The sequence below is a fragment of the Plecotus auritus genome, assembly GCF_963455305.1.
Source record: "Plecotus auritus genome assembly, chromosome: 7".
Classification (NCBI taxonomy): Eukaryota; Metazoa; Chordata; class Mammalia; order Chiroptera; family Vespertilionidae; genus Plecotus; species Plecotus auritus.
This window is the reverse complement of record NC_137774.1, coordinates 53,381,670-53,394,836: the sequence shown is the minus strand read 5'-3', so window position 1 is coordinate 53,394,836 and position 13,167 is coordinate 53,381,670. Positions and strand designations below refer to the sequence as shown.

Here is a 13,167-nt window from a genome sequence, read left to right as displayed (position 1 = left end):
GGCCAGTTTTCCCAAACGGTTGTCAGCTTGTCTCACCACCTCACTGGCAGCTGGTCTTAGCATTTCTTCTCTTTCAAGCTACTCTGGGGGTGTGTGGCTCCCTGAAATGTAAACAATGCAAAGTGGAAAATGTTTTTTTAAATCATGAAAATCTTTAAACCCTAATTCTCAGTGAATGACCCTGAAGCCAGTGGAGGAGGATGGAGCAGGGCCTTTCGAACAGTGCAGTGGGCGGGGCTGCCGACACCATGTCTCTGCTGATTGAAGGCTTTCCCATACTGTTTTCTCCAGGTGTCAGGTATATTCGTATTCATCTCCCTGTCTCTGGGGTTTTAGAAAAGGGATTTCCATCCTTTTTCATCTTGTGGCACACACAGAATTCTGTGGCACACCAAAAAAGATATTTTTTGCTGATCTGACAAAAAATAGATATAAATTTGATTCATTCACACTGGATGGCTATTGTTGTGCTGGCTGTTGTCACCTTTTATTTGACAATGTAAGGGAAAAGAGGTCAGTGCCCGTGACTAAATAGTCAGGTAGTGCATGTTTTAAAAATTCTTGCTGCAAACGGTTTGAAAAATCACTGTTCTAGAATGATCCCTCTTCAGTAATTTTTTTTTTTTATTCATGAGGGATATTGGTCTGTAATTTGCTTTTTTAGAACTTTTTAATGTTTTTTTTTAATTGTTTAAAGTATTACATATAGTAGTACATATATCTCCTTTTTTCCCCCCATTGACCTTCCCCCGCATCCCCTATCCCCTGTCGCATGCCCTCATCCCACCCCGCCAGTGTCTTGTGTCCATTGGTTGCGCTTATATGCATGCATACAAGTCCTTTGGTTGATCTCTTTCCCCACCTCCCCAACACTCCCCAGCCTTCCCGCTGTAATTTGACAGTCTGTTTGGTGCTTTACTGCCTCTGTATCTATCCTTTTGTTCATCAGGTTATAATGTTCTTTATTTTCCATAAATGAGTGAGATCATGTGGTATTTTTCTTTCATTGCCTGGCTTATTTCACTTAACATAATGCTCCCCAGGTCCATCCATGCTGCTGAAAATGGTAAGAATTCCTTCTTTTTTATAGCAGCGGCATAGTATTCCATTGTGTAGATGTGCCACAGTTTTTTAATCCACTCATCTGCTGATGGGCATTTAGGCTGTTTCCAAATCTTAGCTATGGTGAATTGTGTTGCTATGAACATAGGGGTGCATATATCCTTTCTGATTGGTGTTTCTGGTTTCTTGGGATATATTCCTAGAAGTGGGATCACAGGGTCAAATGGGAGTTCCATTTTCAGTTTTTTGAGGAAACTCCATACTGTTCTCCACAGTGGCTGCACCAATCTGCATTCCCACCAGCAGTGCACCAGGGTTCCTTTTTCTCCGCATCCTCACCAGCACTTGTCGTTCATTGATTTGTTGAGATTGCCATTCTGACAGGTGTGAGATGGTACCGCATTGTCGTTTTGATTTGCATCTCTCGGATAATTAGTGACTTTGAGCATGTTTTCATATGTCTCTTGGCCTTCCTTCTGTCTTCTTTCGAAAAGATTCTATTTAGGTCCGTTGCCCATTTTTTTATTGGATCATTTATCTTCCTTTTATTAAGTTGTATAAGTTCCTGTAGATGTTGGAGATTAAACCTTTATCAGTGATAACATTTGCAAATATGTTCTCCCATACAGTGGGCTTTCTTTTTTAAAATTTCTTTATTGATTAAGGTATTACATATGTGTCCTTCTTCCCCATTACCCCCCAGCCCCCAATTATGCCCTCACACCCCTGTTGTCTGTGTCCATTGGTTAGGCCCATATGCATGCATACAAGTCCTTTGGTTGATCTCTCCCCCTTAACCCCACCCTCCCCTACCTTCCCTCCGAGGTTTGAGGGTCTGATTGATGTTTCTCTGTCTCTGGAACTGTTTTTGTTCATCAGTTTATGTTGTTCATTATATCCCACAAATGAGTGAGATCATGTGATACTTATCTTTCTCTGGCTTATTTCACTTAGCATAATGCTCTCCAGTTCCATCCATGTTGTTGCAAATGGTAGGAATTCCTTCTTTTTTAGCGCAGCGGCATAGTATTCCATTGTGTAGATGTGCCACAGTTTTTTAATCCACTCATCTGCTGATGGGCACTTAGGCTGTTTCCAAATCTTAGCTATGGTGAATTGTGCTGCTATGAACATAGGGGTGCATATATCCTTTCTGATTTGTGTTTCTAGTTTCTTGGGATATATTCCTAGAAGTGGTATTACTGGGTCAAATGGAGTTCCATTTTTAGTTTTTTGAGGAAACTCCATACTGTTCTCCACAGTGGCTGCACCATTCTGCATTCCCACCAGCAGTGCACCAGGGTTCCTTTTTCTCCGCATCCTCGCCAACATTTGTCATTTATTGATTTGTTGAGATTGCCATTCTGATAGGTGTGAGATGGTACCGCATTGTCGTTTTGATTTGCATCTCTCGGATAATTAGTGACTTTGAGCATGTTTTCATATGTCTCTTGGCCTTCCTTCTGTCTTCTTTCAAAAAGTTTCTTTTTAGGTCTCTTGCCCATTTCTTGATTGGATTGTTTATCTTCCTTTTGTTGAGTTGTATGAGTTCCCTGTAACTGTTGGTGATTAAACACTTATCAGTGATAACATTGACAAATATGTTCTCCCATGCAGTGGTCTTTCTTGTTGTTTTGTTGATGGTTTCTTTTGCTGTGCAAAAGCTTTTTATTTTGATGTAGTCCCATTTGTTTATTTTCTCTTTAGTTTCCATTGCCCTAGGGGCGGTATCGGTGACGAAATTGCTTCCGCATGTGTCTGAGATTTCTCTGCCTGTGGATTCCTTTAGTATTTTTATGGTTTCTTGTCTTATGTTTAAGTTCTTGATCCGTTTTGAGTTTATTTTTGTGTATGGTGTAAGTTGGTGGTCTAGTTTCATTTTTTTGCATGTATCTGTCCAATTTTCCCAACACCATTTATTGAAGAGACTGTGTTGACTCCATTGTATGTTCATGCCTCCTTTGTCAAATATTAATTGAGCATAGTGGTTTGGGTCGATTTCTGGGTTCTCTATTCTATTCCATTGATCTATGTGTCTTCTTGTGCCAGTACCAGGCTGTTTTGAGAACAGTGGCCTTGTAATACAGATTGAAATCTGGGATTGAGATCCCACCTATTTGTTCTTCTTTCTCAGGATTGCTGTGGCTATTCGGGGTCTTTTTCTATTCCAGATGAATTTTTGGAGAGTTCTTTCTAGGTCTGTGAAATATGCTGTTGGTATTTTAATGGGGAGTGCATTGAATCTATAGATTGCTTTGGGTAGTATGGACATTTTAATGATGTTGATTCTCCCAATCCATGAACATGGTATGTTCTTCCATCTGTTTACGTCTTCCTCTACCTCTTTTTTCAGTGTCCTGTAGTTTTCCGTGTATAGGTCTTTTACCTCCTTAGTTAAGTTTATTCCTAGGTATCTTAATTATTTTGGTGCGATGGTAAATGGGATTGCTTTTTTAGTCTCTCTTTCTTTAAGTTCACTATTGGTGTATAGAAATGCCATAGATTTCTTGGCGTTAATTTTGTATCCTGCTGCATTGCTGATTTCATTTATTAAGTCTATTCGTTTTTTGATGGAGTCTTTTGGGTTTTTTATGTACAATATCATGTCATCTGCAAATAAGGACAATTTTACTTCTTTTCCAATTTGGATGCCTTTTATTTCTTCTTCTTTTCTAATCGCAATGGCTAATACTTCCAGTACTATTTCGAACAGGAGTGGTGAGAGTGGGCATCCCCTGTCTTGTTCCTGTTCTTAGGGGAAATGGTTTTAGTTTTTGCCCATTGAGTATGATGTTGGCTGTGGGTTTATCATATTTGGCTTTTATTATGTTGAGGTATGATCCTTCTATTCCCACTTTGCTGAGAGTTTTTATCAAGAAAGGGCGTTGGATTTTGTGAAATGCTTTCTCTGCATCAATTGATATGACTGTTTGATTTTTATCTCTCAATTTGTTTATGTGATGTATCACGTTTATTGATTTGCGGATATTGTACCATCCTTGCATCCCTGGGATAAATCCTACTTGGTCATGGTGTATGATCTTTCTGATGTAGTGCTGGATCCGATTTGCTAGAATTTTGTTGAGGATTTTGGCATCTATGTTCATGAGGGATATTGGCCTGTAATTCTCTTTCATTATGTTGTCTTTATCTGGTTTTGGTATTAGGGTGATGCTGGCTTCATAGAATGAGCTTGGAAGCGTTCCTTCCTCTTGAATTTTTTGGAATATTCTGAGGAGGATAGGTTTTAGTTCTTCTTTGAATGTTTGATAAAACTCCCCTGTGAAGCTGCCTGGCCCTGGGCTTTTGTTTACTGGAAGCTTTTTGATGACTGCTTCAATTTCTAGTTATTGGCCTGTTGAGATGTTTAGATTCTTCCTGATTGAGTTTTGGAAGGTTATATTTTTCTAGGAATATGTCCATTTTCTCCAGGTTGTCCAGTTTGTTGGAATAGAGTTGTTCATAGTATTTTTTAACAATCCTTTGTATTTTGGTGGGGTCTGTTGTTATTTTACCTCTTTCATTTCTGATTTTGTTTATTTGGGTCCTCACTCTTTGCTTCTTGGTGAGCCTGGCTGGAGGTTCATCAATCTTGTTTATCCTTTCAAAGAACCAGCTCTTGGTTTTGTTGATCTTTTGTATTGTTTTTTTGTTTTCTATGTTGTTTATCTCCGCTCTGATCTTTATTTTCTTCCGTCTGCTTACACTGGGCTTTTCTTGTTGATCTCTTTCTAACTCTTTGAGTTGTAGGGTTAGGTAATTTATTACCATTGTTTCTTGTTTTTTGCAGTAGGCTTGTAGAGCTATGAACTTCCCTCTCAAGACTGCTTTCGCTGTGTCCCATAGATTTTGGATTGTTGTGTTTTCATTGTCATTTGTTGCCATGATGTTTTTTATTTCTTCTTTGATCTCTCTGGTAACCCAGTCCTTGTTTAATAGCATGCTATTTAGTCTCCATGTGTTTGTTTTTTCTGGATTATTTTTATTGTAGTTGATTTTCAGTTTTATGCCACTGTGATCTGAGAAGATGCTTGATATGATTTCTATCTTCTTGAATTTGAAGAGACTTTGCCTGTGACCCAATATATGGTCTATCTTTTAAAATGACCCATGTGCACTTGAGAAGAATATATAGTCTGTGGCTTTGGGGTGCAACATTGTGAAGATGTTAATTAATTCCATCTGGTCTAGTGAGTCATTTAGGATTGATGTTTTTTTGCTGATTTTTTTTTTTTAGAGGATTTGTCCAATGGTGATAGTGGGGTATTAAAGTCTCCTACTATGATTGTATTGCTGTCAATCTCTTCCTTGATATCTTCCAGGAGTTTTTTTTTTTTTTTTATCTATTTGGGTGCTCCTATATTGGGTGCGTATATGTTTACCAGAGTTATTTCTTCTTGTTGGATTGCTCCCTTTAGTATTATGAAGCGGCCTTCCTTATCTGTTTTTATGTCCTTCACTTTGAGATCTAATTTGTCAGATATAAGTATTGCTACCCCTGTTTTTTTTCATTTCCATTCACCTGAAAAACCTTTTTACATCCCTTCACCCTCAGTCTGTGTGCGTCTTTTTTTCTGAGGTGGGTTTCTTGTAGACAGCAGATACATGGGTAATGTTTTCTTATCCAATCTGTTTCCCTATGTCTTTTGATTGGGGCATTTAATCCATTTACATTTAAAGTTATTATTGATAGGTACTTGTTTGTCGCCATTTTTATTCTTTACCCCTGTGTTCCTTCTTCACTTCTTTTTTTTTTTTTTTAATATATTTTATTGATATTTTACAGAGAGGAAGGGAGAGGGATAGAGAGCTAGAAACATCGATGAGAGAGAAACATCGATCAGCTGCCTCCTGCACACCCCCCACTGGGGATGTGCCTGCAACCAAGGTACATGCCCTTGACCGGAATCGAACCTGGGACCCTTCAGTCCGCAGGCCGACGCTCTATCCACTGAGCCAAACCGGTTTTGGCACCTTCTTCACTTCTTATTTCTCTTTTTTACAGAAGACCCTTTAGCATTTCTTGCATTGCTGGTTTGGTGGTAGTAAACTCCCTTAGTCCTTTTTTGTCTGTGAAGCTCCTGATTTCACCTTCAAGTTTGATTGATAGCCTTGCTGAGTACAGTATTCTTGGATTCAGACCCTTCCTTTGCATGACTTTGTATATTTTATTCCATTCTCTTCTGGCCTGATGTGTTTCTGTTGAGAAATCAGTCGCTAGTCTGATGAGGGATCCTTTGTAGGTAACTTTCTGTCTCTCTCTGGCCACTTTTAAGATTCTTTCTTTGTTGTTGGTGTTTGCCCATTTAATTATAATGTGCCTTGGCATCGGTCTTTTGGGGTTCATTTTGCTTGGGACTCTGTGAACTTCTTGGATTTGTTCCCTTCCTTCTGGGAGGGAACCCAGCATCAGTGGGGGCTGCCCGGTCAGGGGAGCCCCGTCTGACAGTCCCCCACAGTCTCCTGGAGTGGGTTTTTTCTTCCCTATATCAGGGAAGTTTTCTGTCATTATTTCTTCAAACAGGTTTTCTATTCCTTGCTCAGTTTCCTCTCCTTCTGAAACCCCTATTTATGTGGATATTGTTTTGTTTTGTGTTGTCCCAAAGTTCCCTTAGGCTCTCCTCCTGCTTTTTAATTTTTTTTTCTAGAAGCTGCTCTACTTGGGTATTTTTTCCTACCTTGTCTTCTAGCTCACTAATGTTGTCCTCTGCTTCTTCTAGTCCACTCTTGATGCTTTATATTTAGTTCTTTACAGCAGCGATGTCATTTTTCATTTCTTCTTGATTCTTCTTTATTTCCTCTTGGTTCTTACACATATTGTCGAATTTGTCTTCCATTCTTTTCATCCACCTTATCATCATTTCTCTGAATTCTTTCTCTGATAGGTTGCTTTCCTCCATTTCGTTTACTTCCTTTTCTGGTGATACCTGCTTTTCTTTCATATGCGGGCTGTTTCTTCATCTCCCCATGTTCTCTCTTCTCCGTGTATCTGGTTATGTAGTCCTCTCTCTCTCCTGTGTTGATTTAAAGGCACAAAATACAACACAACAAGGCACAACACACAAGGCACTGAACACAATTATTCACGATATTAATAACTCCAAATAAAAGTGACCACCAGAAAAAGGCGAATTAGAGGATAAGAAAGAATGAAGAGGAAAAAAAAAGGAGTGCAAAAATGAAATTGGGAAATGGAGATAAAAATAAGAGAGAAAAAGAGAGAATAAGAAAGAGGGGGGAAAAAAGTATATATATGGGAGAAAACTCCAATAGAACAGCCACTAATCCCAACACATGCCAGCAACAAGTACCTGGAGTTGAATGTAAACTACAAACAACAACTAATATCAAGTGAGGCAAGGGAAAACAGAAGCAAAAAACAAACAAAAACAAAAAGAAAAAGAAAAACAATATCACTTACAAGCATAAAAAAATCTATATAATCAACAGTCAAGCAAACAACAACAAAAGGATAGAGAGAAAAACATTTTGGATAGTGAAAAAAAAGAAGAGAGAGGTGTGTATGGACTTAGCACAGGGGGATTGGAAATTAGATATATAAGTAGGGTGAAATTTTAACGGGGTAAAAAGAAGGAATAAGGAAAATCTAAAGCAGGAATAAGGTAAGAGAAACAGGACAACAAAAGGGGAAAAGTGAGAAAAAGAGTGATGTCATAATGTAAAGTTGAGATAGAGCAAAATGATGCTAAAGGAAAGATGAAAGTAGAATGTAGAACACTAATTTCAAAGTAAAATAAAGAGAAAATAAAATGACACTTTTTTAAAAAAGGTAAAATAGTAGTAGTAATAATACTGATTGAAAGTAAAAATGTAATAATTAAAAAGGTAAAATCAAGTGAGGAAAAAAGAAAAAAAAATTAGTTTCTTAAGTAAAAGATGAAAAAAATAAAAATGTGCAGTATTGAAGGTCATTCACTTCCTCTACTGTTCTGTTTGGCACTCCTGTTTCCTAGTCAGGACAGTATTGAAGTTCCCTGCGTTCCACTGCTCCTCAGTGTTGTTAGCCAGTCCTGATTTTCAAGCAGGCAGTTTGTGTTTACACGAGTCAATTTGTGATTCAACCCCTGGGTGGCAGTGTTTCTGGATTGACCTCTGGGTCTATAGGTCCTCTCTAGCTAGTGTTTAGATTTTGTTTTCCCTGTGGCATTTAATTCCGGTTTGTGGGAGTGGGTTGCCCCAGAGCTGGTTCTCTGATGATTATTCCCTGCTCTGATCCCCAGGTTCCAGAAAAACAACTTTCCCTTCTAGTCTCTTAGAGTGTCCCCAATTGGGTGATCCTATGTATTGGGCTTAGTAATCAGAAGCAAGGATTTAAAGAGAAAAAAAAAAGAGCCAGAGTTAAGTGTGCGAACTCCGGGGCTGCGCGCAAGTCTGTGCAGTCTTTTTTCCCCTTGGATCTAAGCAGCTGGCACACTTTTAAAATTTTTAGGCTGTCCTTTTGTGCCCAGATCAAAATGGGTTGCTTTTTAGAGTTCCCTTCTGTTATCAGCTCTGCGGACCCTCTTCCACTTTCACGGATCATGCCAGCCCCAACAGCCACGGATTTTTCTAGGCACAGACTTCCCCAGGTCTCCAGCTCCCGTGTGCGCGTTTCTCTCTCCTGCCGGGATCCCAGACCTCACCTTCTCCCAGGCGAAATCTGACCTTTCCATGATGGAGTGTAGAGCTCTTCTGAATCTGCGTGCTTGTGCCACTTGGGGATCGGTGTTCTCAGGTTCCCAGCTGTTCAGAGGGTGCCGTAGTTGTAGATTCCTTGGGCTTTTCAGGCTCCCGATAACATCCACTTTCCCCTTCAATATGGCGTGGTCTCCGCGTCTGAGCCGGTCGCTCCGGGAGGGAACCCAGCAGCAGTGGGGGCTGCCCGGTCAGGGGAGCCCCGTCTGACAGTCCCCCACAGTCTCCTGGAGTATAGCTGTCCCTCAACTCACCAACAAACACTCCCTATGCAACCCCACACTCTTCTTTGTTTTCTCACTCACACACTATCTTGCAGTCTGCCTTTCCGTCGGCAGCCATCTTCCAAGTCTAAACTTCCAGTAATGTTCTTTAAAGACTTACAGTGGTTGGGAGAAGTCCTTTGGTCTTTCTCACTAACTTGGTGTCACTTCCTAGACCAGCAGTGATAGGTCATTTAAGGCTCCCCCTCTTTTTTTTCACCAGCAGATGAAACAATTTTATTTTATAGTTGTCTTTAAAACCACAAAATGTTTTTATGTATTCTTTGTATAAAAACATTAGTGCAGCTAACTATACTTTCTAGGATATGACTACATAGAGCCGCTCCAAGAAAAACGCACCCCATTATATGGTTTCAGTGAAGCTGCTTGGAAAAAATTTACATCTGGACTGATTCCTAAAACATACCACTCCACACTGCATATTTCGGTTCAAAGTGTAACATACCACTCCACACTGCGTATTTCGGTTCAAAGTGTAACATACCACTCCACACTGCGTATTTCGGTTCAAAGTGCAAATTAGTGTCACAGTGCTCAGTCCCGTGCTCTTGCATGTGTGACGTTGCGCACACAGGTGGGGTTCTCAGCTGCTGCCCCGCTGGCTCATCAGCCTTTCTGCAGGCTCATTAGCGGGCGGCGAGGCTGTGCCTTCCCTGTGGCCTTTCTTCCAGGCCTCCAGGCGTGGAGCCACATCCTCATCCTCATCCATCAACTCCGAGTCTCCACAATTGCAGAGGAAGCACTTCTTGTACTAGGCCCCATCCTGTAGGAAGTGTCTCTCTGAAAGCACGCAGACCACGCTTAACCAGCTCACTCGGACTGCACTCCATTCACTCAGACATGGGTCTCTCCAAGGAAGTGCGAGCTGGTTGGGAACGGGCCCCAATGGACATAGCTCTGCAGTCAGAATAGTCAGCAGATGGACAGGTTTGGAAAGCTGAGGGCCCATCTATATATATAAAGAGGAAATATTCAAATTAGGCCGGAACCCTGTAACGGGTCATGACTGACAGGAGGAGGTTGCGCACACAGGTGAGGCCCAGAGTGGAGACGGAGACAGAGATGGGGGGGCCGGCGAGTCGCCGCCCCGGCTTGGGCCAGTCCTCAGAGCCGGAGCGGACATGGACAGGGGCGGGGGGCCAGCCTGCAGCCTCTGCGGCCAAGCGCAGGCCCAGATAGAAGACTGCGGGCCCGTCTCCCATAGAATCGGCGCGGTTCCCTCCCGATTCCCATGGATGCCAGCGGCTTGCTTCCGCTTCCTGGGGAAGCTGCACGGCTTCCGGCTCCTGGCAGCGCACTGCAGTTCCCGCCGGCTCCCGTGGAAGCGGCAGGTGGCCTACTGTGTGCAATATCGCGCAATGAGCTACTAGTATCATCATAACCAGCAATAAGCAGCCCACACCATGTGGTCTTCAGCTACATCTGTGTGTTGGTGTCTGGGTCTTGCCTCCCATTCTGTGGTTTCAGTGAAGTTGCAGATACAAGAGGAGACACAGGAAGACATCTGCCAAATACAAATCTGGAATCCCAACTCTCCTGGTGCATAAAACCACGCCACAGTCTCCACAGCAGTGGGTCCCGCAGCTGAGATGCAATATGGTTGTTGACATGGAGGCTGTTCCTGATGGCCACAGGCTCCCACTGTGCTCTCCTTGGTGCAGCCAGCGCTGCCTGGGTTTTTCATTTCAAACTGGCTGTGGCTGAACGTCGTTTGACAGCTTCCACCGCAGATTCAATGTGGTGAATCCTACCCTGAGGACTCCAGTGACATCATTGTCACACGGGTTGCGAAACCTGGAGAAAGGTCGGCCGGAGGTGCTGCACGGGGTCCCCCACTTAAACTTCAATTTCTTTTGACAAATGTTTCGTCTCCCATTTCATGACAGAGAAAAGAGCAAAAAGGAATGAGGGGTTCTGCTTTTCTTTCTGTCATTCGTTAACAGTGTTCTTTTGGCCTCCAAGAAAACGTCCTTTCTTCCCTTGGAACTCGTTGTCTACGGGAGATCCCGGGCGGAGTACTTGGTGTTGAGCACAGTAGATTCCAGGCCTTGTATGTCTCTTCCCTCTGCTTCCTCCAGACATATATTTTTAAGTTAATTTTGTCCTTGAATTATTTTGTGCATTGCCATGTCCTAACTTTTGTGCATTTCACAGTTCTTTTTTCAGCAGCTCCCATTCTTTAAAAAATATTTTCCCAGGAAAACAGGGTATTTAGGAATTCATTATTTGAAGTGTGGGACAATGGTATTATTTACCCCTAATCTTATAATATTCTTTGAAATGGTAGGAAAGATTATGCTCCAACCTGTAAAAGATACACACAGGTGTATCGAGCTTTGCATTTGTCCCCTTCACACTGCTGTGCTCCGCAAAGGGCCACCACTGCATTGTAACCGCTGGGCCGTGGGATTGCTCACAGGCTTCTTGGTGTATAGCACTCCTTACTGAAAATGGGTCTCTTGATCCTTTTTCCCCTCTACCTCTCTCTTAGCTCAAGAGGGCCAGCAGTGAGGACATGCTCAACAAGCCGGGAAGTACCACCGCTTCCGGGATAGTTCGACTGAAAAAGACTTCGACAGCTGGAACCTTCTCCGAGCTCACTGAGAGCCGCATGAGGAGCCACCCAGGTAGGAGGGACGCAGGTCAGGAATGCATGTCTGAGGGGCCCAGGTAGGAGGGGCCCAGGTCAGGGGGACCCAGCAGGCCACTCATCTTGGCCTAGGACAGCACGTCAGTGACTGATGCATCCCTCCCCTCATCAGATATGTGTTAAGCACTTACTCTGGGCCAGGAACTGTTTTAGGCAACAACATCCAGCCCATGGAGTTACATCTACGGGGGAGACAGACAAGAACAGAAAGGTAACGGGGATGCCGTGGTTCCCGCTGTCCTCCAGTTGTGCATCTGCCATGGTGCCTGTGTGAAGTCCAGGCAAGGTGGCATATGTCCTGGTGTTGTCTTGGGGCGACGGGCATTGAGCAGTGAATGAGCCAGCTCTGTAGGTCCCTCACAGATGTGGTGTTCAACAGCGCATGGAGATCAGGATGCTCTGCACTCTGAGTTGCTTAGAGGGCGGTGGACATGGAAATGTGAACGTTCTCTGTCTTTTTGAGAAACAGAAAAGGTTTTATTGATTTATTTATTGATTTCAGACAGGAAGGGAAAGGGTTGGAGAGATAAAAACATCATTGATGAGAGGGAATTATTGATTGGCTACTTCCTGCACATCCCAACCTGGGGACCGAGCCCGCAACCCAGGCATGTGCCCTGACCTGGAATCGAACTGTGACCTCCTGGTTCACAGGTCAACGCTCAACCACTGAGCCATGCCGGCCGGGCCAGAAAAGGTTTTTTAACCATTATATTTGAGTCCAGAATGTGGGAAACTTTTAAAACATGAAAGAATAGAGGAGTGACATCAGAGGCGACGAGAAAGGCTACTCTGGTCTCTTACTTTGAAGTTACAAGTTGAACAGCTATAAATCAATAAAGGATTCCCTGCTCATATACAAACACATCTGAGAGATCCTCACATGGAAACATCTGAAGGTAGGCGAGTCAGAGGGAGCAGGTGGGGTGGGAAAGAAGAACAGAAACAGGTGACACAGGTGCAGCCCATCGCTCACCGCCGGTCTCGGGAGAGGGGAGGAATCAGGTTGCGACCTGCAGCCTGGAGGAGCAGAGAGATGCAGTGAGGTGAGCATGCCTAAGGCAGTGTTGGTATAGGCTGCACCCGAACCCAGTGACCTGGGCAGAGATGGTGCAGAGGTACCGCCGTGGTTGTATGGTGTCTGCTACTGCAGGCAGAAAAACAAAGCCATGGAGCCAGGCTGGTGCCCCTCACCCTTCCAGACTAGCGGCAGGCCCCAGAAGGAGCTGTAGCCATGAGTGTTGAGCTACAGAGCATGTTATCTGCTGCCCTGAGAACTGGAGAGCAAGAAACAGGTGCACTTGGCAACTAATCGCAATGACAGGGGCGAAGACACAAAGGCGATGCAGCTGAGGTCTAGCAGTCACCATTACTGGGAGGAGAACAAATCTACAAACACACCAATAGGCCTCTCCCAGCTCACCCACCCCCACCCATCTCTGCAGAGAACAGCACTGGAATTTCACAGGCCTGGAA

General features: G+C 43.1%; 1 protein-coding gene across 12 annotated transcripts in view; it reads left to right on the top strand.

Annotated features, from left to right (window-relative positions):
• SPECC1 (sperm antigen with calponin homology and coiled-coil domains 1) overlaps window positions 1-13,167 on the top strand; it is a 291,359-nt gene that overhangs the window by 70,955 nt on the left and 207,237 nt on the right. For all 12 annotated transcript variants that reach the window (XM_080681002.1, XM_080681006.1, XM_080681007.1 and 9 more), the window contains one exon: window positions 11,533-11,668. In XM_080681002.1, coding sequence (XP_080537128.1) covers window positions 11,533-11,668 — 136 coding nt within the window. The remainder of the gene's footprint in view (window positions 1-11,532; window positions 11,669-13,167) is intronic.